Below are 24019 nucleotides of genomic sequence, written 5' to 3'. Positions count from 1 at the left end.
CTCCCAACAGTGATGTGCACTGCCCAGACATGTGCACTGGAAACACAAACCTGCTCCATCCCTTGTGCTGAGGAGTTTAGTGACACTTCTAAAGAAAGGGAATATACAGGCTGAATGTACAGCTTGAGTGCAAAGACAAATGGCCCCGTGCCCCCTCTGTTGGGCATTTCCCAATTTTGACTGTGACCAGTCACCAGATTTCTAGCTACTACTGCAGTTACCAATTCCTATTTTTCAACCAGGATGGCGTCCGGTTCTCTCTGCTTGCCAAGAAAAGCTGCTCTAGTTTTGGAATTAACCACGTGCAGGGAAAGGACTCTCCACTCACCCATCATCTGCTCCTCCATCTGGCAGCCTCTGCAGAGCAGCAGCAGTAAGATTCCAGCCCAGCAAAGCAGGGGGAAAAGCATCGTGGGACAGAGCAATTGCCCAGAAAAGCTCTTCCCCTTTCCACATGTCCCTCAGAGGGCAACTGGCACGCCCAGGTGGATGGTTGGAGATTTCGTGCGGTTTTTCAAGAATGCTCTGGGAGGCCAATCAGCAGAGCTGTGGTGGGAAGGAGCAGCCAGACTGGCGGGAACCACCCCCTCATTTCCTCCTGGGAGCTGGTCAATCATTAATCGTGACCAACAGGCTGTGGGTTAGTGTCATGCCTATGCCCTTCTCCAACTGCACCTGTTCCCCAGCACCAAGTCTTGGTGTTGCCCCTTGTTAGGGCCCATGCTGCTGAACTCCATGACAAGTGCCAAGAGAAGGCCTTGCAGATGGTGTAAATGTAAGATCTTCCCAGTAAGCGCAAGTGGTGATGAGCAGAGAGGGAACAAATGAGGGGTCCCAGGCCCTGGCAGCCCCTGTTCTCTTTCCCTCTGGTGGGGATGGGGGTGAACAGGGAGGTGCTCCCTGTGGATCACAGTCCTGGCAGCTTGGTGAGCACCACACCAGATATCGGTCCTGGGCTCCTCAGGGAGGTCACTTGCATCCCCTGGTCCTGGCACAGGGGATTTACAAGCAAGACCAGAGGTTTCTCCATAAAGATGATGGCCTGGGGACATCTGCAGGTGTCACCCCAACCCACAAGCACACTAAAACCACAAATTGCATTGCAAATTGGGTCTCTGCAGAAGACAGATTTGGCTGAAGTTCCCCCCTCCATGAATACCTTTCCATCTCACATAATTCCAGGAAGGGAAAGTCAGGGCTGCAACAGGGCTCCTGCTATCAGGGGAGAGGTCTTATGCCCAAGAGCTTCATTGTAAAACCACACAGCACAGCTCCTGGCCACCTGATAATCCAGTGGTGAGATTAAGCACCAAATGAAGTTTCTAGTTGCGTTTACAGAAGGACATCTGCCACACTCTGGACAATTTTTCTGGGTTTTTCTGTAGGAAAAGGAGAAGGCTCTTTTACAGGAAATTATGTGAAGCAAATTCCACACACCTTCCATCTGCATTCAGCTCTGCTCTCTATGAATCTGACTCTTCCCTCCACCAGGAGGGGCAGCACTATGTTTTAGGTTTCTTGCAGGTTTCCATGGGTTAACACTGACCCCTTCTTTGTAGATTAATTCATATATTACATTACAACACCCACCTGTTGGACCCAAACCTTGTAGAATAATTCATAAAAAGTTGAAATGGACTCCAGAACATTCCTCCTGGCACCTCCATTAGGTGAAGAGGCTCCTTTCAGCCTCTCACTGGCCTTCACAGCACCAGTTTCGCTGCGGGCAAAGAGCAGGAAAGTGAAACTAGTGTGCACCACCATGTCAGAACCTTTCCATAGGATCCCTTGGGGGATCCCCCAGAAACCCCATTGGAGACAGGAAAGCAGACCCACGTGCAGGTACCAGTAAAGAGTCACAAGCATAAAGATTTTTGCAGAAGTATATCTTCAGTTTCTTTCCTATGTGAGAGGGGAGGATGGTGCAATCACCTTAAATTGTACTCGTTTCTCCCCTTCTCAAAACTCCAGGCAGCAAAATGGGCTTAGGTATTTTTTATTACAGCAGCAACCTTTACCCTCTGAATCTCATGTTTTTTCACCTGGGCAAGGATCCTACCAGCCAACCACCTGCTGAGGGGCAAAACATGCTTTCACCTCCTCACATGCAAAGTAACAACGTATAAAAATGGTACCTGCTTCTAAAAGGTCCTGGTAACAGGTCAGATTATTGAAACAGAATCTGTTCAGCTTCTTACATAGTTTCCCACATCCCAGGACCCCAGCTTTTACTTCATTTTATGTAGCTCCTGAAATTTGCTCACAAAAAGGATCTGGCTGTTTTTTTCTTTTCAGGCATTTGTCAAAGGCCTTGGAAGATGCAGTTGTTTGTTTAAAAAGAGCTACCCTGGAGGACTGCTTGTCCAAGACAAACCTCAATGCTTTCAGCTTTTCAGATAAAGTAGTGTGTTTGGACTGTAAGTACTGGAAAGTCTGACCTTAATTAATTAATTCTTGTTTTCTGAAGGAGAAAAAATATCTGTAGAACTGCCCTAGGATTAAACTGAAAAGATTATTTTCTGGGGGCCAGTCTCCTTTTCAGACTTCAGTTTTGTCATTTCCACTGATACCAAAGAGGAGAATGACTAGTGAAGACTATCAGCGGTTTTATAGCACCATTTTCCCCTGTTTTCTGTTGGTTCATGTTTATTGTTCTCAGTTCTGCCAGAGAGCAAGGAGCACCCTTGCTGGGGTACAGCCTGTAGCTGAACGGGTGAGAAGAACAGGAAATGTTGTCTCACTCCTGGCTCAAGCCCAGACACACCAGCTGCTGAGCCAGGAGGGGCAGACATCAGCCCAGCAAATGCCATACAGACAATCTGGAGCAGGTTGTCACTGAAGGGCTTCAACCCCCTCATTTTCTGTTGTTAACACGTTTCCTTCCATTAGGAAGTTATGGATATTTCATACTTTTCAGCAGAAACCAACTGGGGAACATGGAGCGCAATACCCAGTGCCACCTCCCTCCCACAACATCAGCTCCAGATGCATGCAGCCCTCTTCTTCTCTGGCTGCATTACCCATAACCAGTCTCACGTCATACAGCAGCCAGCACCAACCACGAAGCAGAAAGAGACCATCACTAGTTAACTCTGCAGACTTCACAAAACTGGACATGTGCTCATGCACTTAAGCAGCACACTTTTCAAGCGTTCCTCAAATTCCTTTTCCCAGGCTCTTGGCACATCTCTGTGGCTTAGTTATCAAGCTGGCCACACTTCTCAAGCCTATTAGTCTGCTAATACCCTGCAGAAGTTAAAGGTCACAGAGTGACCCAGATCCCAGATAGCCCTCTCATTGCAAAAGTATTCTTGTGAGAAGTATTTCCTTCTGGAAGCAAGTAAGTCCTAAGGATTTGTTTTCTAACAAATTGTTAACCTGGACATTTCGTGGGGAATTAATTCCTGCATTTGGCTACACTTAGAGGCCCTTCTGCTCCCAAGCTCAGCCCCCTCTCCTTCCCTCCTTCCTCACTAAATCCCACTTCCCAGTCCAGCCCTGTGACAACCCTGGCGTGGAGAAGGGCAAGGTTGAGGGGTGATTCAGGCCAGAGGAGAGCATCTTCAAAGGTGTGATGAGATGGGACAGTATCAGGGAGAGGAAACAAACTCAGAGGAGGCAAACTATGTGGTGGTGTCAAGTGAAAGCAAAGAACAAGCTGTCTGATATTTGCAGCAGAGATATTGCACTGTTTGATAGGGCAATATCAGGTCTGAATCCCATGAACCAGAAAAAAAGAGGAAAGAAACAAGAACTACACCAAGGGAATGAAGGAAGCTGCAGAGAATCAAGTAGAGGTTCCCCAGACCTTCTCACTTACCTTTCAGGGAAAAACACCTGTCCCGCTAGTGATGATTGATGCTGTTTCCAAGTTATTTTCCAAAACCATGTCCGCCAGTTCCACAGCACAATGACACAGAGTCACAAACTCCAGACTAAAGGACTTAAAACTGCACAATGACAACAAGTTCCTTCTGCTGGGCCAGAGCCCACTGTAGAGCCTGGTCTTGGTTTCCCCATGCAACCCAAGTTAAGATCTGAGCAATGGTTTCAGATTGTCTTGGAACAGTCAGAAATCTTTAAAGATGTTCAGAGAAATGTTGAAGTTAAATACACAGATAAATAATGAAGCACTGAGTAGAGCACTGACACCTTGATTCTATTAATAAATTCTTCCTATAAAGGAGACAGCCCACATTTAATACCCCTAAAATTAAATTACTCTGAAGTAGATATGCAAAGATCTTCAGAAAACATATTAGAACATTCCCCTTTTTCTCCTCTTTGTGTATAGGTTCTTGCATTTAGAGAAAAACCGGTAGCAAACAAAGATATTTCTTTTTACTTGATTCATGGGCAACTAAAAACTCACCACAATCTCCCGTATGAAAATATCTTCATTCCTGTAGACAAGGAATCCTCAAAATCTCTGAAGCAAACTGGATTCTTTAAGCTTAAAAAGTAACCCTGTGTATTTATGATGGGATGCTGGACATTTTGTGTTTTATTTGAAAGATAATATAAAATAAAACATTCTGATTGAACAATCATATCTCCAGGTTTTAGTCTAAAAGTTTTTGTTGGTTTGTTTTCCTGCAAGCTTTTTGTTACATCTTAGTCTTTGTCACAGTTTAACCCAGCTAGAAATCAAGACCACAATAGCTGCCTAACCACTCCCCTTCTCACCCTCTCCTAAATAAAATTTCAAGTGTTCTTTTACTAGACAAGCTGCCTTTTCTTCCCTTTTCCTTAGGGTGGTTCATGTAAAGGACTACAGTTTCTGACAAGTGAGGGAAGTCAAAACTATGTATTTGTATTGTGTATGGGTCTTAGGGTGAGGATTCCCCCAGGTTTCCCAGAAATTTCAGGTGTCTTTTCTGCAAAGCTGGACAAACTGCAACAGAGTCCATCTGCAAACAGCCTGGACAAGAGTTCAATGCTCCTTTCATACACAACTTTATATAAGCAAAGATGAAAGCAGTGGAGATATGAGAAAGTCCTTTGTATGGCTTCCAAAATATGAGTAATTTCTGCTATACTAAGAATAAAAACAAAAGTCTGCTTCAGTTTTATCTGTCTGGCTCAATAGTCTTACTTATGAAACAGAAAAAATATGCTCAATTAGTGCAATTATCTTAGTTCAGCTGTTTTGCAGGGTCTCAGTGCTAAAAACTGAATGAAAAAAAATATGTTATATTTTCTTCCATGTCCGAGTTCGTAAGAAAATTTACTGGTATGGTATTTAGTAGATGAATCATTCCCCCGAGGGTGAAGCAACAGAGAAATGATGAAGGATGCTTTCAGTCTTCTATCACCAAAACAAAGTTCCTTTTCACTGTGTGGATTTAGTCCCATGCCTCTGCCAGCAATGGTTTCAGAAGAGGAGTATTCTTCCTGTTTCAAATAGTGACTTGTAAAATGTCCAATGGCATAATTTCAGCTACATTTCAAAGTCACATTTTCAGCCAGAGTGGCTGGGGAAATTGCTTTACACCTTACTGCTCTCAAAGAACTAGGAACCCGGTATCTTGACAGAGAAAAAAGCTCATGTGGTACATTTCTGAAACAGCCTGCCAAGCCCAAACAGGAAACTAGTTATTTTATACAACCTGCCCAGCCATGAGGCTTTTCGTGGGTTTTGTCAGTGGTAGCAACGCTAGCTCAGAACATCCCCACAAAATGAACTTTGAAAAGATACACTGGTTCTGTTTACTTACAAAGTCAACCTGCTTTGTATCACTCACATTAGGGCAGCAAAGTAGAGCAGTCCATTCCGCTTGAATTTCTTACCCATTTTATTTTTACTTCTCAAGACCTTTTCAAAATTCACAATATTTCATAGCATAGATGCTATTTATTAGAAGAAATACTAAGTATCTGAATAAATCCATCTGAAATATAACCTCCAAAGAATTACTGCCAAGTTGTTAACAGAGATAACTGGGCAGACAAGCACAAGATAGTCACAAAGAGACCTGAGAACAGCAGTTGGGAAGTTATTCACCCGCAGTAAAAACTTCTGATCCCCTAAATCACAGGCTTGTTTGTTCCCTGAAAGGTAATTTTTATCTATTTAATACACTTTTTTTACAACTAACAACCAGTTTATTATACATAGCCTAGGTGCTTACATTCATTTCTTTGCTACATGAAGCCAAACTCCATACCACCAGCATACAGCATTTTATGGCATTGCATTTTATCAGCTGGCTGTGTATAGCATGAAGGCAAATGCACATATTGGTTTCAAGTGTTTGACCCTTGGATGTCATTTGCTGTTTGCATTCTGATGCTGCAAAAGACAAACAAATCGATAACATCTTACTTTCTTGTAGACCATTTTGCTTGTAAGCTACCACATACTGCTCTTTCACTCAGTATCTAGTCCTATGGTAATCACAAGCAGAAACCTAAAAAAGCTTTTCACAATTCAACATTCAGCTAAATAAAAAAAAATAAAATTTCACATATTTTCATGACTCCAAACTCTGCTTTCCCCCAAGTGATTAGCTTGTAGAAAATAATAATAGGTAATCTCTGCAATCTTTCTGGGCTCGTAAACGTTTCTTGACAGCTTTGTGCCTTTCTTCCCTTGGCAAATCCTTTTCAGCACCCAAGTCCAAACTCCCTGTTTCTATGAGAGACTAATTTATCTCCTTTTTTTTTTTTCTTTAAAAAAAAAGATACATTAAACTAAACATTAGTGGACGTCTTCTTTTAAAACTCCAAATGAAAACCTCTCCAAAAGACCCCTGAAGAACAAGCATGGACCCTGCTGAGTGGCCTGTTCAGGAGAAATACTGAGGCTGAGCTCTGCCCTCTTGCCCGCATCCTGCCTCCCACAAACCACCGACCCAGGGGAAAAATCTGCTTCTCCCCCAACCCTTTCACTTGCAGAGAACGGGGAAATTAAACTGCAGTGGCAGGAAAGATCGGACAAAACGCGGCTTCCTCCTTTGTCAATTATGGAGCTCAGGAGAAAAGTTCATGACTGTGACAGTTGCAGCCAGTTCCCCTTTCCCTGCACTTGCCAGCTGCACTATTACTAAGCATCAGGGAGCCTAGAAAATTTTATGAGAAGGACTGGGTTTATTCATTCTTAACTCACCCACTCACTTTCATTTTAGGTTACTTGGCTTTTTCACTGCAACTCAGCCTGATTCTTCTGGGATACACATTTGAAATAAGCAGGCGAGAAAAAAGATCAGATGACATGCACTTGCTTCAGGAAGCCAGAAGGAGAGAAGACAAACTGCACTGGCTGTCTTCATACAGCTCAGAAGACCACACTAGACAAGTGGGCTCTTTTCTCCTTCCTTTGGTCTACAATGAAAGATTTCATGAGCATAGGATGGGATTCAGAGAATTACAGGAGAAATGCTCAGATTTGTCCTACAGGCTATAAGCAATGTTTGTTCCACGCTGGTGTATATCTGCCCACATGCAGCACCCACCTCTCTTGCTCCTACCAGCCTCCTGCCTTCCTCTATACTTACCTGCACTATAACATACACAAAACCCACTAGACAGCTCACTGTCCCTCCAACTGTCTTTTATTTCCCTACTTCCCCCTGCAGACAGGTGGGATGCCTGGAAACACAAGGCAGCTGTGACGGATTAGGGAAGTTAAGAAAGGGGCTGTGGAAACCACAGAAGAAGAAAAGAGGAGAAGGGAAGAGCTCTGAGCCCTTTGCTTTTGCATTACTTTCTAGGAAAGGCTGTTGGAAGTCGGAGTTGGCAACTTCCTCATCCCTGATGACGCCTGGTTTGAAGCCTGTCACTTCTGGTGCCTGGGTTACAAGTTGAGGCTGGCTGCAGTCTTCGCCTCATCCTTTGTGACCTTTGGGGACAGGTTCCACACCGAAGGCCACAGCAGCATACCGGGCTGCTCCACAGGTTTTCTGCACCCTGGCTCATCAGCAACACCTCCTAGGCCGTCACCCCTAGAAAATGCTGCCCTGTTTCACACAATCCCCCACCCAGTTTTGAGCTTGCAATGTTAAAATATCAGAAAGGAATAAACATAATGTTCAAAACACAAAGAAAATACAAAACATTATTTTCTTTATGCAGATCCACACTGGCAGCCTGAATCTCAAATAAATACAGCTTTTTTTTTTTTTACAAAACGGAATATTATAGTTTAACAAAATAAATAAATATCTGTTTAAAATTGTCCTTTTTTATATTTTCCTTGAAGTAAAGTCACAGCAGGTTTGCTTAGAAATCCAAGGTGCTGTTGTAAGAAGTTTGTCTCTTGCACATAGTGTGAGCAGGTGCTCAGGTGTTCAGTGATGTTCTGGGGGTAGGAGTCACCGTGGGAGCCCATTTGCCCGCAACTCCATATGACCCACACTTCTTGGCCTTGGTACAGGCAGGAAAGACCTAACAGAAGAGAAGTTGTTTGGGTTCTTTTCCCTTCTTCAAAATATATAGATGTTTTAAGTGTGGGGGTAAAGATCTGTGCTATTTGTGTTACCAAATGGGTCTTTGTATCTCTCTGTGTGAGCGGAAATTAAAGATTTCACCTCACAACACCCCCCAGCATGATCCATCTTGGACCTAGAGGAATGGTGTCTGTGGAAGACATGTATTGTATTTTCTTCCACTACTTCTTTTTTTTTCAAAACACTCCTCAAAAGTCAGGGTGCATGCTTAAGCATATCCCATGAGGATACTGAGGTGCCTTTAGCACAAAACTGGGCTGCGATTTTCTGAAGTGATGTCACCTCACCCAGTTTACTCACACCTTGAGCTTGCATCCTTCATCCCCTGTATCAGGATGGCCTCAGTGGACAACTAGCAGTGCCTTGGCCCCTGTCACAGTGCGGCACCCTGCACTTTCTGCACTGAGGAACACTCTTCCTCCAAGATCCCCTTTTGTTTAAGATGGTCTTGAAGCTGCTTCCTCAGTGAGCTGCACTGGCCATGCCAGAGGGAGGTTATTTTAGGAGATGCAGAAGAATGGTGCAGGGGTATGGTCACTGCTTGCACAACTATTCTGTGCATAAATATAGTAACAGAGAAATGTTTCCCTGCAGTATGCCTTGTCATTAAGAAAGTAAATGTTTCCCAACTGTCATCGCTGTTGGGTGCCCATGGGCTTGCCTAAGCACATTCAGGTCTCCCAATGTGCTGTCTGGCTGGGGGTTAATCCCTTCATCCCTTTCCACCCCGGGGACAGCCCAGGCTGGGCAGCATGCAGCCAGCCCTGGAGTAGCCAGGCAGAGCTACGTCCCAGTGTCAAGCCCTGTGGCTGGTGTCGGTGAGCCCTGCAGCACTCTGGGGAAAGTCAGACCTACCCAGCATGGCCAGGCTGGGTTTCTCTCTGGGTCTCGTAGATGCCTGAGGCAGCAGCGGAAGAGGCAAGTGAGAAGGAGGAGGAAAGTCAGAGGGACCAGCACTCCCACCACAATGACAATGGCTGGTGTCATGCTGCTCTCTGGACCTGTGGGGAAAGCAGTGGGTACTCAGTTTGTGTATTAGGGAAAAAAAAACCAACCACCCCTAACCCCTTTCACACCTCCCTTGGCCAGTCCTTGGTGTGAGACAGGGCAGACAGGGGTGCTGGGAGCGCACGCCAGCACACACACAAGCAACACCTCCAGCAGTCATGTGCTTGGGGTCTGATGCTGCAGTTGGGTGTGCGACACTCTGCCCTTTCATGCTACCCAAAGTAAACGCATCCTGTTGGTGCATCAGCCTATGGGACAGGGAAACCCTGCAAGTCCTTGGCACAGGCAGAGAGGCTGGGGCAAATCACAGCATGTAGTATGACATTGTATGCCATCACCCAGGGTGTTTGGATGCTCCTCAGCACCTCCTCCATCCTTCCCCAGCCAACGTCAGCTGTTCTTCTAGGTCCCTTCCCCACCTAGCCCCTGATGCTCAAAGGAATTTTCTCATCTACCCCAGGAGGCATTTTGTGGTCTCCTCCCAGCTCTAGGACAAGAGTAGGTTTGCATACTGACCCTGCTCCAGACTGTCCATGGGTAGGACCAGAGTCACATTTAGTGATGGGTGTTGAATCACACAGGCAACAGGGTGCTCCTGGAGGATTTTGGAGTGGGTGTAGGTGAAATTGCTGATGACAGTCACCGTCTGGTTGCTGAGCGTGACATGGTACTCCTTTGGTTTCTGCTGCAGTATGCTGGGAAGGCGCCAGGTGATTTTTGGAGGTGGCTTCCCTGTTGCTGAGCAGCTCATTCCCACCACTTTCTCAGAATTTTCAGCTTTGTCTGGACTGGGTATAAGCTTGGCCTCCACTTGGGGGTTCGAGATGACTGTAAACACAAAGTGACAAAATCCATTACTTTCTGCTCGCATTTGAGCAAAGAGCATCTTACTTACTATTATTGTGGAGGACAATCTTGCTATCTAATCTTTTCTCCCCCTTCTCAAAGCCCTGGCAGTGACATATAAACAGGAAAGTGGCCAGGCAGCAGCCTAGAAATGAAAAGTTTGGTAAAAAGCAAAGGACAAGAGGGTAGAAGCATCTGTGTTTCAATTGTTATTAATAGTAGCAGTGCAGCATCCCAAATGAGAAGTCATGTTTATGGATGAGTGAAAAGTAACAAGTAGTGACAACATGAAGTTAAATGTCCTCCTCTCTCTGAAAGAGCAGAACTGCTCTAAGGAGCCAATTTAATTTTTCCCCTCCCCCTTAAATATAGTTGCAGTATTAGTTTTATTATTGTTTGAGATGTGCAAGTTTGTGTACTGATGGGCTAAATACATATATCTACGCAAGATAGTAATCATGAATTTGTATGTGGTTACACCACAGGACTTTGTCTGTGAAGGTTTCGTGCTTATGCAACTTTCTTCTCTTTCATGTCAGGTTTTGGGGGCATTATGGTATCCCTCAAAGCCTTCGTGAAAGAGCATTTGTTCTGAACTCCTTCTCACCCTACAAGATTTGCAGATGCTATCACAGTCAGTCTAATTTAGCAAGAAGGATGAACTACAGGCATCATTCATGCTTACTTGCTCACAAGAAGCCTGTTTATCCATTCCTATTTATACAAACTGTATTTGCAAGGAATAAAGAAAGGGAAAGACTGCAGAAAAATGTTTTCAACCTCAGTAAAACTCCAGGGAAGATCTAAACACAGAAGGGCATGTCTACCCCTTGTAGAAAATCACCTATTTATTTCTCAGCCATAAAATCATACCATAATTTAAGTCAGAAAGAACCTCTGGAGACCACCTAGTCCAAGCCTGCTCAAAGCCAGTCTAATTAGTTCAGTTGGCTCAGGCCAAGATCTACAGAGACACATAGCTCCATTTGGGAGTGCAATTCACAGGTTTCTGTATGGCAGCTCACCAGCCTGTCTTCTACTCCAGTGCATGTGCTGATGGATTAGGGGTCCAAATCACACTCTACTTCTAGATCTGTTTCTGAGAATACTACTTTTTCAAACCATTTAAATGCAGTGGCAATTCTAGTTTCCTTCAAGTCTGAGTTAATATGAATGCCCTCTGATTAAAAAAATTATCTATAACTGGGTTTAGTAGTACTCCATGTCTATATTACTATTTACATAGAAAAAATAACAATAGCCAGCACAATATTTATGCTGAAAATATTTTTTTCACAACACTAGTAGATGTATCACTATCATTTATTGATCTTACTTCTAAACAACAACAAACAAATCTGTTTATTCTTCTTAGGAAAAAATTATCCTTTTTACTTTTTAGAGGTAAACAAAGATTTGCGTATGAATGAGGTGTATAAGACATGGAATGATCCTGTGAAAGGGGGAAAAGGCTTGTGTCAGATGTGTAATGGCACCTGGTAAAATTCCAGATGCACCTCATGAGGTTGTCTGGATCCTCCAAGCCATAATTGCCAGAGGGATGGAAGCAAGATATTGCATACCATCAGTTTTGCCTCTTTTATTATTTTTTTTTTCCACCAATAGACGTCATTTATTTACTATGGTTGTGTCTGCTTAAAAAAAAAAAGAAGTGCGTATCTCTCATTTTTTTGCATCATCCATAGACAGAAACTCAAACCCCACAGAGCTGATGAAACTCACTATTGTTGCCCTGAAAGCAACAATAAAAGCGTGTCAGGGGATTTCCTCTGGAACTTCTCAAAATCTCCCATGTATGAAAAGACAAATGTCACAAACTGTTTATATTTTGATGAATAAATGATCTCTGAACTTCTTTTGCTCACGGGATGCATAAAAATAACATATCCACCCACAGCATTAACTTCAAATATTAGGTTGCAACATCCAAAAGCAGTAAAAGAAAGCAGTCACAGGTCTTTCCAGAGGGGATGAGAAAAATTGCTTAGTATCTTGGCAGAAACACATACACTCCACATCTGTTCTCCTTGTGGCTAAGCAGTCCTCTCTCTTCCTACTTTGTATCCCAAGGAATGATTATCATGTGAAAAAAAAAATATCTGTAGTGTTGAGCTTTCCTTAGCAAGTGTCTGTAACAGATATACAGTCAAAACCTGAAAGTTCTTGCTTTTGCAGGAAAGTCCTGCTACACTGTTTGTTAGTATTTGTCCACCGTTGATGTTTGTAGCATACACTTAAATTAATTACTTCTTTTGCCTTTCATGGAAGTATTTTCTCCAGTGAATAAATACCCTCAAGAGATGTTGTGTGTCAGGACTTGCTTTAGTAGCTCTTGCAGAGCAGTAAAGCAAATGTTCCCAGATTCAAGCTGTGGCAGTATTCCCAAGTATCTGAAAAAGGAACTTTTTAGTGAGGCACATCAGCTTTGGTTATCTGTAATGGCCTTCTGTGATTAAAGGGGAGCAGCCAGGTCACAACGGTCTTTTTATGTTCAAAGGTTTTACAGCAGTCTCAGAGAGACTGAAAAAAATTTTAAGAATTACAGTATGCCTCACGCTGACAGAAAGACTTTTCCAACCATATGAGTGTTCACCAGCAACACCATGCCTCAGTTTCCCTGTCTAAGAAATAACGATGGCATTCCTCCAATGTGCTTGAGACTTCTAGGTGAATGGTGCCATATACAATGAAGGCAGAGGTCTCAAAAGATGTCTCAGCAAATACCTGGGGAATTTTGTGACCCAACAAGTCTTGTCCACTCTTGTGTGGCACACCGCCTCCATACCTGCTCACGCGATCCCTTTCCCGGGTTTCAGTATCATCCTGTTTGGTGATGAAGGTCAGTAAAACATTTCCAAAGCAAAATGAAGAGGGAAGGGGAGCAGAGTATTCAAGAGACCCATCAAGCACACTTGAAACTATTCTGTTCCAAAACGGGTTTTCATAGAATCATAGAATGTCCTGGGTTGGAAGGGACCCACATGGATCGTTGAGTCCAGCTCCTGTCCCTGCATATGACAGCCCCACAGTTCACACCATGTGTCTGAGGGTGTTGTCCAGTCTCTTCTTGAACAGTGTCAGCCTTGGGGCGGTGACACCTCCCTGGGGAGCCTGTTCCAGTGCTCCACCACCCTCTGGGGGAAGAACCTTTTCCTAATGTCCAACCTAAACCTCCCCTGTCACATCTTCCTGCCATTCCCTCGGGTTCTGTCATTGGTCACCACAGAGATCAGTGCCTGCCCCTCCTCCTCCCCTTGTGAGGAAGCTGTAGCCCCATGAGGTCTCCCCTCAGTCTCCTTTTCTCCAGGCTGAACAAACCAAGTGACTTCAGCTGCTCCTCATACGGCTTCTTCTCCAAACCCTTCACCAACTTTGTGGCCCTCTTCTGGACACTGTCCAGTAGCTTTATGTCCTTTCTATCCTGTGTTGCCTGGAACTGCACACAGTGCTCCAGGCAAGGCTGCACCAGTGCGGAGCAGAGCGGGACAATCACCTCCCTTGCCCGGCTGGCAGTGCCGTGCTTTTGTTACAGGGCAGGAAATTTCTGCGTCTTCTTGCTTTTGCTGTTTTCAGCCAGACGGGTCTGAAATTCCTCCAGTCATACCTGTTTCTTTTTTCAGTGTTGTACCCAGTTAGTTCTTAAGCAGTTTCACTTCCCCTCACCACACAGAGATGGTGCCTGTCCTGGAAGAGCCCCTCTTGCGAAGGCTGTTGTAATCGGGCAATTACCAGCTTGTAAACTCCCTGGCAAGTCCCCTTTTGAGGCTGAAGACATGGCAGCATTTCATTTTCATCTGGTGACTCCAGCTTGCTCACCTTGCCCTGAATCCCTGAGCCTTGGGAGATTCCTTCACACTCTGTCCTGGGGAGTCCTCTGGGCTTATTAAGACAAGTTGTCCCCATCATTATGAGTTGGGGAATAAGGGAGTAAGACCATGGCCTGTAAGTAGCACTGTATAAATCAGCTTCAATGAAATATACCATATATGAACCAAAATCTTCTGTGACAGTGCCGAACACTTTGTTTATTCATGGTGACTCTCCTGGATGTGTTCAATAAAGCACGTTTCGTGGAGGTCACCATGACTCCTATGAGCCAGCCCCTGGCAGTGACCCATGAGCAGATGCTGGTGCAACAGGAGCAGCAGGCTCATGCCTGCCGGCAAGAGAAGTGAAACTCTTCTCCGCTGATGTGTTTTCATCCAAGATTCAAGAAGACATGCTTGCAGGAATGTGTGTAGCAGCAGAAAAACATTGTGCTTTTTTAAAAGTAGTTCTTTAAAAAGCCACAAAGCTGGTTATTTGGGGAAATATTTCCCCCACTTGGATTAGAACAAACAAAGAAACAAACAAAAACACAAACAATAAAAACCCCACCAACAAAACAAAATAAATCTAACTCCACGTTCAGATTTACATGATAAACAAGAATAGGATCCTTCTGCAAGTCACTGCCACATTTTCCTGTAACGCATAATCAGTGTTTACCCTCTGAATAACTCGGATGAGTGTCTTTAGGGGCACCTTCATCTTCATATCTGAAATACTGAGTGAATTTATTTCTTTTTTCTGCACTAGGAGCTTTCCCATGAGAGAGGAAAGAGAACTTCTGTTCTAGGCCTGGTTTTCCCTCATATTGCCCCCCTGCCTTTCCCCTGTTGCTTAAGTCATTGTTCCCCTATAAGCCAGGGGCATCTTTTTTTCAGAGCAGAGGACTCGTAACACAAGGATGTGTTTGTGGGCATATACATCCTTGTCTTCGTCAGCAGAAGGTACTAGGGGTAAACAAAATACTCCGCAGGGGTCATACCACCAGCAGCAGGTCCCAGACACTGATTTTTTTCCACATGGGACATGATCTTTCACCAGCATCCCCACAGCAGAGTGACTGATGAGAAAGTCAGGAGTCAACAGGATGTCCTCAGGGCACATTTAATGTCTCAGCTTTCTCACTGGCAGAAGATCAAGACCCTCCCTCGAAAGATAAATGGCTTTTTACTCTTGTTCCTTTTGAGTTCATCTATTTGTCTATATGTCTGCTTGTACTTGATATCTGTTAATTTTGTATGGAGATCTCAAATGTTGTCATATCCACTCATGATTGGTTTTAACTGTCTTCTTGAAGCTAATTGATGCTGACCTGCACAAGCTATTCATGTGGCAAAGCGCACGAGCTGCACTGTATTTAAACTTTATGTATTTGCAACCCTTTCCTCAGCCAAGACTAACTATTGTTGTTTTTACAATAACATCAAAATCAGCTTCCAGATATTCTGGTCATGCACATCCCTCTCTGCCTTTTTAATACCTTCAATTTTTTAAAGACCAAAGTCGGAGTATAAAAATAGTGCCTGATTTCCAGGCTTAGGAGGCGAGAGCAGCAGTGGAAGGAAGCAGAGGAGCATGGAGTTTGTGGTTGTGGCAGACCAGCTGTCAGCACAGCACATGGCCCGGGAAACTTAGAGGAAGTCATGGGTTACCCGTCAGCTTTTGGATCTCACTGTTGTTGACTTAAAGGGAAAGAAAATTAAAGAACCGTTGCACCCTGGTTTCCCATCAGAGGTAAAACCAGAGAGGGAGGGAGAGCCAGAGAGGAAGCCAAGCCACTTTTCCCACAGCATTGTAGCAATGACCAGTGGTCGGGGGAGGTTTTTCCCGGGGAAAATGACCTGGTCCTCAGATGACAGCCCGTACGCAATTATGATGTCTTACCATAAACCTTGAGACACATCCTGCCGGTGACAGCCCCTGAGGGGAACGTGTTGAAGATGCACTTGTAGCATCCTTCATCTTGGAGGGTGACTCCATGAAGGGAGATGGCTGAAGCTTGTAACTCACTGTGGGCAAAGCTCACGTGGCCAACATAGCTTTTTGCTATCTTTTGGCCATTCATTGTACTGTAAGTTGCTATGTTGTCTTCCACCCCGTCTGTCTCCTTCTGCCAGGTCACCTGTAGCACATCTTCTTTTGTGACTGACTGGCATGAAAAAGTAACGTTTCCTCCTGCCTGGACTGACTGGACCTTTCTGTGCATCACCAGCACAGAGCCTGGGAGAGAAGCAGATGCCACACTCAGAATTTCTCACCACCCTTTTGTAACCCACCCCCAGCAGAGCTCCCCCCAGCCCCTTGTCCTCAATCCTGGGTGGAGCAGGCCTGGAGGGTCTCTCTGTCCTTACATCCAGGGAAAAAATGAAAACACAGCTTGAAAGTATTAGCCCAAGAGTTTCTCTGGACCTGACACCTCTCACACAAAGCATCTCACCAGCCTGATACCTGTGCTGCAGAGAGTACCTCAGAGAAAGGCAGCAGTAAGTGATTTCAGTCTGCTGAGACTGTTATTCTATGGGTATCCATGGAGAGGTTCCCTAAACGTTCAACCACACTAATGACCAAACAGCTGTTACTTCTCTCTGAGCCCTCCTGCAGCACAGAGAGAAGAAAATCAGTAAAGCTGCTGAGAGTTATTACATGTGTCACCATATATTGTGCATCCACCCTTGTAAAAAGCTGACAAGAGAACAGAAAAATAGAAAGAAAAGGCAAGGTAGGGAGGACCAGAGGCAGACTGCATCCATCCTGCTATTTCAGGCTTGAGGCTGTGCATCTGGGAAGCAGCTGAGACCCTGTTAAAGCCCACGAACAGAAAACCTTCATAGCATTAATGCCATGGTATTAAAGGTCTCCAGGGAAAATTTTTTAAAAATTATCAATCATCTTCTCTTCCAATTCACAGACACATGTGGAAAAACTATTAAGAGGAGAGGCAAGCAAAATGGATGTTGCCAGGTTTGACAGCTCACCTCCACAGTCCTCTTAGGAAAATAGTTTTTAAAGTTTTTTTGTGTACATCAGCATGGGAAGGGAGGTATCAGCAGGGACAGTTACAACACTGAAAATATATAATTCAAGTAACAAGAAAGGTAAATATCTTTGCAGTATTTAAAGAGAAGTGAGACTGTCTGCAGTGCTCAGAGGTACACCTGGCTAACCTGCCCAACAAAGCTCTCTCAGGTTCTGCTGCCTCCATGGCTGTGGCCGTGGACAGGCAGATCTCCGGTGAAGACCAAGAAGCCAGCTGAGAAACCATGCCAGTCAGTTTGCTTTTCAGAGCTCAGTAGGCAGAATATAAACCATGACCATGGAAGCTGGTTTGAAACAAGCTTAGGCATTTCTACATGATTTTTAATTACAGAAAGAAATGTAATGCACCCATGCTTTTAGTGGCCTGAGTAGATACCTACAAGCATTATGTCCATCACTATGAATAATTCTGTCCTAGCTAAAGCAAATTAGTGCCATACTCTGAGCCAAATCCCAGCCACAAAAGCAGACAAAATCTAACTTCAGTCATACAGGTCCTTGGGAGCATTTCAACGTTTTCCTGGTTTATGATTTGCAAATTGCAATAAGCTCATACACCTGTCCACAGCTTATAAATGCACTGGTGGTAAATTAAGGAGAGCTTGCTGCCAGCGTCACCCACAGTGCCATGTCTGAAGCTCCACATGAGTGGTGCAGTCGCATGCAGTGCCACAAGTTCCCTGTCACCGCTGGGCTTGCCCCAGGGGAATGAGAGGTAGGGACCACAGCATCCCACAGCACAGCAGCAGGCTGGCAGGGCCACTGATGTCCCTAGTGCCATTACAATAACAATACAGACAGACAGACGGGAGTTACCTGACACAACGGTCCAGATGCTGAAGAGAAGCAGACAAGCGACTGTCATCTCAGCTGTGTGCTCAACAAGATGAGAGAGTGACTGATCCATTGAGCGTGGCTTCCCCTTTTTTATACGCTGCGCTTTTACTCTGGGGACATTCCCTGTCCCAGTAGATACGGTAAGAGACACCTCGTAAAAACCTTCTGCCCCACTGGCACTCAGCTGAATAACAAAAAATTTCAGATGATATGACAACAAATGTCAGAGACAGAAACCAAAGGTTTCCCAGCTGGGCTGCTAGACAGACAGCGGTAACGAGGGTTACAAGGTTTACAAGTTTGTGTTTTACACAAGTGCCTAAATACAAGTGTTTTGAAAATGCCTAAATACAAGGCCAGATTGGGCCTGAGCTGAGCACACAATGTCTATGGGGGGCAGAAGGAATGGCCACTCTGGTCCTGATCTGAGCTCAAGGAAAGAAGCTCACCTCAATAGTCAGGCTGCAATGAGTAGTACAAACATCCCCAATATGTAACACAAAGGACCCAGTTAGGGAGCTGCACCCCATGTGTAAACCAGTGGAGAGCTGGGAGCTGCTGTAACACAACTCATTTTCCAGGTAAGGAGACCAGAGCCAGCCAAGTGCCCAACTGAGAGCCTAGTTCATATGTTGCCTTGGGGAAAATGCAGAGCCTTGGTCTCCCCTCTCCTCCGCTGAGGTTACCTCCATCTCTGCAGGTCAGTGCTCCTTTCCCAGCCCTGTCCCTCGGAAAGACAGGGCTGCTGTCCCGAAAGCACAACCCTTCCTCTCTGCCCTCACCTGAGATTAAATAAAAACAGCTCACACAGCAGGTCTGAGTCACTGTTTTTATGCTTTTTTGCTTTGTCATTTTTATGTTTGCGTTTCTCTTTTTCTGCCAGCTGTGATCACATTGCTGAAACCAAGAAAACCCTCAGCCTGCGGGTTGCTCACACACAGCCTAGTGGGGCAACCACAGCCAGCAAGACCTGATTTGCGAATCAAACTTGTACTGGTAAACTGGGTTTCGTGTTTCTGCTTTCTGATTAGGTGGCTTACATTTCTGCAAATTCTCACTACTCCAAAAGACTAGGAGCGCATTAAAAAATGTTTTCTTTTAGTCAAATTGCTTTACAGATTAACCTCGAATCATGCAGATTAGTTGAGGGAAACCATCAGGCCCAAATCATAATGCAACAAAGCAATTCTCAGACATGCCTACACATACACAGTTCTTTCCTTCCAGTGATAATTAACTATCTGAAAATAGAAACAGCTCAATGATCAGTATTCCTCTAAATAAATGTTTTGGGTGTGCTTTTTAGTGGGTTCAGTAATTAATTCCTGTCACTCTGCAAACTGTGATTGCTTCATGCTATTGTCTTCTTCCTTTGAGGTATCACATCTCATTTTCTTTTCCTTGAGTTATTTTCATAGTTTCATTTTACTGCAAGATTTCTGGAAGGGCACTCTTGACCAACCAAAAAGTGAAATCAGTAAAAATGGTTGTTGTGGGGTTTGCCAGACTGTCATACAGCTGTTAAGTAACGCATGAAGCTCCAACAGGCTGTGGAACAAGGCCTTGGACCAAGTCAGAGGGGAAAACTGCCAGCCTTGGAATAGAGATTCACAAGTAAACATTTAATTTCTGATTGTCAGCTTCTCAGAACTTCCAAAACTGCAAAAAACATTGAAGTTTTGCTGGAACTAAGTCCTTTTGCACCAAAGCCTCCAAGCAGGGTGCAAGTGACCTATGCAGGGATGCAAAGATTCACTCCAGGCTTTGCTGGTGTCCTCACATTAGCTCTGTCGCAATTTTGAAACAAAACCTTAAATGAAGAACTTTCCATGAGCTTGCAGACACTTTTACTGAAGTTCTCATAGCTGAACTTCACCACTTAGTGATCACAAGAGGAACTGCACTTGATTTAAAAGAGAACTGCAAACCCCATTGATGCATTTTTCTATTCATAGGAAATATCCTTGTCAGTTTTAACCATTTTATTTTCTGCCCGAAACATTGTCATTTTCCAAAAGCCTTTCCCAAACAACCCTGAAAACCGGGGTGCTGCTATAGCTTTCGATAGAGACCAAACCTGCAGTCTTAGCAACAGCCAGGTAAAGGATAGAGATGGCTACTGAGGCTCAAAATATGTGTTGACTTTAAAATGTTCACAGTATTCCCTATCTGGTGATAAAGAGCCACATCTGCTGGCTGCTCCTTCTAGGCTCTGATGTTTTCCTGACAGCTCCTGACACCACAGGGACCCCAGGCATGTGGGGACCCCACTCCCAGCCTGTATCTTCATGTGTGTTTGACTGCCACAGCATCTTTCTGACCCCATTTCCTCCAGAGCCCAGCAGTTGATTCATTACTTTAGACACAAGGCATGCAGGAATGTGAAGTCCATTAATTAATACCACCACTTCTTTCAGTTTTGTGAGTATATCTTTAAGAGTATTTATTCAGACATTTCCTGATGCGTTTGTCTTTGCATAGGCTTTTGGGAGACTACAGACCTCCTCCTTTCTTGTCAGTCAGATCTCATGCTGTCATGCTTCAGCCGCACAGCAGTTTCATTTCTGAGAACTGCATGTAACACCTGAACTTCAGGCACTTTCCAAAACACGGCAAAAGCTTGGGAGTAAATTAGGCAGAAGATAGTCCTGCAACCACTGCTTGAAAAATAGTGAGTCACATTCTTCCCTTAATTTCTGCTGCACTAGGATGATCATGCCAGTTCCCAGTAAATCAAAAAAGGACATACGAGAATTAATTTCACACAGTCACTAACTAAATGACAACATTCCCACACAGCTTAAGTGACTAATAATATTGATAAATCACATAGCTGAACTTCTGGAAAATGTTCCTGACTGGAGCCACTTAGGCAGAATTGTAGATTCTGTTCCTGCAATCATATACATTGTTATAAATATGGAAAGGGTGAGTGTCATGAGGATGGAGCCAGGCTCTTCTTGGTGACAACCAATGATAGGACAAGGGGCAATGGGTACAAACTGGAACACAGGAGGTTCCACTTAAATATGAGAAGAAACTTCTTCTCAGTGAGGGTGACAGAGCACTGGAACAGGCTGCCCAGGGGGGTTGTGGAGTCTCCTTCTCTGGAGACATTCAAAACCTGCCTGGACACATTTCTGTGTAACCTCATCTAGGTGTTCCTGCTCCAACAGGGGGACTGGACTAGATGATCTTTTGAGGTCCCTTCTAATCCCTAACATTCTGTGATTCTGTGAATCGGTCTAAAAATGCTGGTTTTTTTCAATCATCCAAACCCAGGTCAACAAGCCGGTAGCTGCCTACTTTGTCAGCAGGATTCAGTGTCACCTCTCAAGGCATTGCCTGTAAAGAGAGCAAAAGAGATGGAGATTATTTCATTCGCTGTTGAATTTTAGTGTCTTTTGGAGACAGATCCATCAGTACTAGTAGAGGATACCACTATTGGGAAGCTCCTTGTCAAACACAATTTAACTGACACTTTACAACCTACTCATAAACAATGTCTGCATACTGCAAATCCCTTTACATCTCAGCTGGACATGGAGAGCTGCAGTACACTGGGGTAAAGACAGTAGATGCATCTACCAAGACGCGATCCAGCCTGTGTCACTGCATGAGGGTGGCTGTGGCAGGACACACAGTCAGCAGCCAAAGGATGCCACAGGGTCAGGTGATGCTTGTTCCGGCACAGTTAATGAAAGTCATATTTTTGCACAAGTTTTAGACCAGCTGGCACAAGGGCAGTTTGTACGGAGCCACAGATGTTTAACCTTAGTCATGTTTCACTTGGAGACACTGGATTTGTGATCTCTTCCCAAACTGGGCTCCCTTCCTCCACTACCACACTGCCAAAGGACTGCAAATTACAGCTGCCAGTGCCGAAATCTGATGTGGGACTGCCTAGAAAAGTGAAAAAGAGAAACAAAGAAACGGGGCTGCTGAGCTGAGACCTATCTCTTGGTGCTGTACATCTGTCTGCAAAACTGCATGTTACTGGGGGACAGTACATGTTATGAAACTGTCGCGTTAAGCACCCATCGCTTCTCACCTCTGTATTTAGATGTAAATGCTGCAGACACTTGAAGTCTTAGAGAGATTTTTTTCTTCTTCTTTTTCAGCAATGTACCGCAGTTACAATTTGGGAATTAAAACATACTTTCTGAACCATCAGCCCTGCAAATTGTATTTCTGGTTCTTCTATTTTTCTTCTTCCTTGTAGCTCAGGAGGAAGAAAAAGGGATAAAAAAAAGACAAGAAGCAGAGGAAGAAGCAAAAATAGATTGCATTGGAAAGATTCAGTAGCAAATGCTGTGCTTCGTTGGTGTTTGAACAGTTTGGTTTTTACCATTCAGTTTGTCACACCATTTCTCAGAAAAGCAAGAGGTCTAAGCATGTGGTTTCCTCTTGCTGAGAGCACCCCAAGTCGCTATTTTAGTCAGGGGATCCTAGAGGGAGTCCATGCTGCAACCCACTAGCATCTTTGTGGAGGTCACCAGCATAGCACACCCTTGCAGGCCCCAGTGCCTCAGGAAGCCACGTCACTCTTCAATCCCTCCTCTCTTTCTCTCCCACCCCCACTCATCCGTGGTTGTGTGCTGTGGTAGCTTTTTTTTGTTGTTTTTTTTTTAGATGCACAATATCTGGGTGCTGCATATGCTTACGGTGTGAGAGATAGTAAGCCTGTTTGGTCACTGAGTTTCGATCTGTAACATAGCCAGTGCAGAAAACAATTCAGCCAGTGGGGAAGCCACACCAAAACTGGCTGCCCAAGGGTGCAGAGATCCAGTGGAAGCATGGGAAACTGCCTACCAAAAATAAGGTAGGTTCAATATCATTTTATATTTAATTACTAAACAAGAGGGCTGAGTGATTTGATTAAATATAGGATCAAATTATATCTACAATGAGTCAACCTTAAGGGACCATGTAAGACACGATGAGGAGCCTCTTGATTAAACAAAGGTTAGTTAGCAAGCAAATTAAGAACAATGTCATTCTTAGTATGTCAAAGAGTATTGCCTCAAGATGTTTTTTAGGGAGATGACTTCATCCCTAGGCTCTCAACACTGAGGGTTTGCTGAAGGGAGGAAGGGTGTTACAAAGGAGAAGTACAAGGAACAGAATACTTGTCATCTGCTCCAGGTTTCCAGAAAGGAAAACTGCACTTAAAGTTTCATCTTGCTGACTTTTGTCTGTTGCATTGTGTCTCATAAGGGCAATCTTTTAAATACATTGTATGTAAATAGATTAAATTGTATTGAAATGGTATACATATATATACTGTAGTTATGTACAACAGTGGGTAGGAACAGATTGTCTCCTACGGAGCTGTGAAGACAGAGGAGGATGCACAGCAGGAGTCACCTAGGACAGGCAGGTTGCCTTCTTGCACCATCCATGCTGGAGATGCTCAGTGCAGGGACCACAAGCACTGTTGGGCACTGGCCCAGGTGCCATGCTGCTATGGCCAACAAGCTGCCATCGTTGCCCTCCCTGCAGTGAGGGTTTCCAGCAGGATTCAACCACTTTTCAGCACAGCACTCTTTAATATCACCCATGGAAAGGGGGGAGATTGTACTAAAAATATCCTTTTCACCTGGAAATAGTAAAGCGCTTAGATACCTGTGAGTTTATTCCATCCAAACAGGGCATACAGGGAAACTTTGGCTCTTGAAGCAGCACATTACAAAGCAGAGATACAAAGTCACACCGGTGGGAATTTTTGAATAATAATGATGACACACACACACACACACACCAAAACTGGTTGGCTCAAGGAAAGGCTTCTTTCATTAAAGTGAACAGAGGGAGGTTTGTTCTGGGAAATAAGCAGCTCACATGTTATCTTAGAGCAACCTGAGATTTTCAAGGAGAGAGCCTGACTCCATGTGCCTGAATACGATGAGGTGGGGGAAGATGAGAGGCAGATCCCAGACACAAGCAGGTGAGAGACAGCATCACAGTTGGTGATGCTGCACAGGGTGCCCAGGGCT

At 44.4% G+C, this 24019-nt stretch overlaps 1 protein-coding gene across 1 annotated transcript; it reads right to left on the bottom strand.

Moving 5' to 3' along the window:
- Nucleotides 1-5777: 5777 nt before the first annotated feature.
- LOC102096672 (OX-2 membrane glycoprotein) lies at nt 5778-22592 on the bottom strand. Its single transcript, XM_021287734.2, has 5 exons — nt 18003-22592; nt 16035-16370; nt 9972-10283; nt 9303-9448; nt 5778-8385 (listed from the first exon to the last, which is right to left on the bottom strand). The coding sequence occupies exons 1-5, from the start codon at nt 18091-18093 to the stop codon at nt 8281-8283; spliced, it is 990 nt and encodes a 329-aa protein (XP_021143409.2). The 5' UTR covers nt 18094-22592; the 3' UTR covers nt 5778-8280.
- Nucleotides 22593-24019: the final 1427 nt, after the last annotated feature.

The sequence above is a fragment of the Columba livia genome, chromosome 1 (genome assembly GCF_036013475.1).
Source record: "Columba livia isolate bColLiv1 breed racing homer chromosome 1, bColLiv1.pat.W.v2, whole genome shotgun sequence".
NCBI classification, from domain to species: Eukaryota; Metazoa; Chordata; class Aves; order Columbiformes; family Columbidae; genus Columba; species Columba livia.
Note: the sequence above shows the minus strand (reverse complement) of the source record. Positions and strands in the feature narration are given on the sequence as shown.

Bases quoted from the DNA above. Each gene is read 5' to 3' on its own strand.
- LOC102096672 (XM_021287734.2), bottom strand. From the start codon at position 18,093: ATGGATCAGTCACTCTCTCATCTTGTTGAGCACACAGCTGAGATGACA. The intron at 16,371-18,002 runs GTAACTCCCGTC...CTTCTCTCCCAG, and splicing joins CATCTGGACCGTTGTGTCAG to GCTCTGTGCTGGTGATGCAC. The intron at 9,449-9,971 runs GTCAGTATGCAA...CTTTCCCCACAG, and splicing joins CATGGACAGTCTGGAGCAGG to GTCCAGAGAGCAGCATGACA.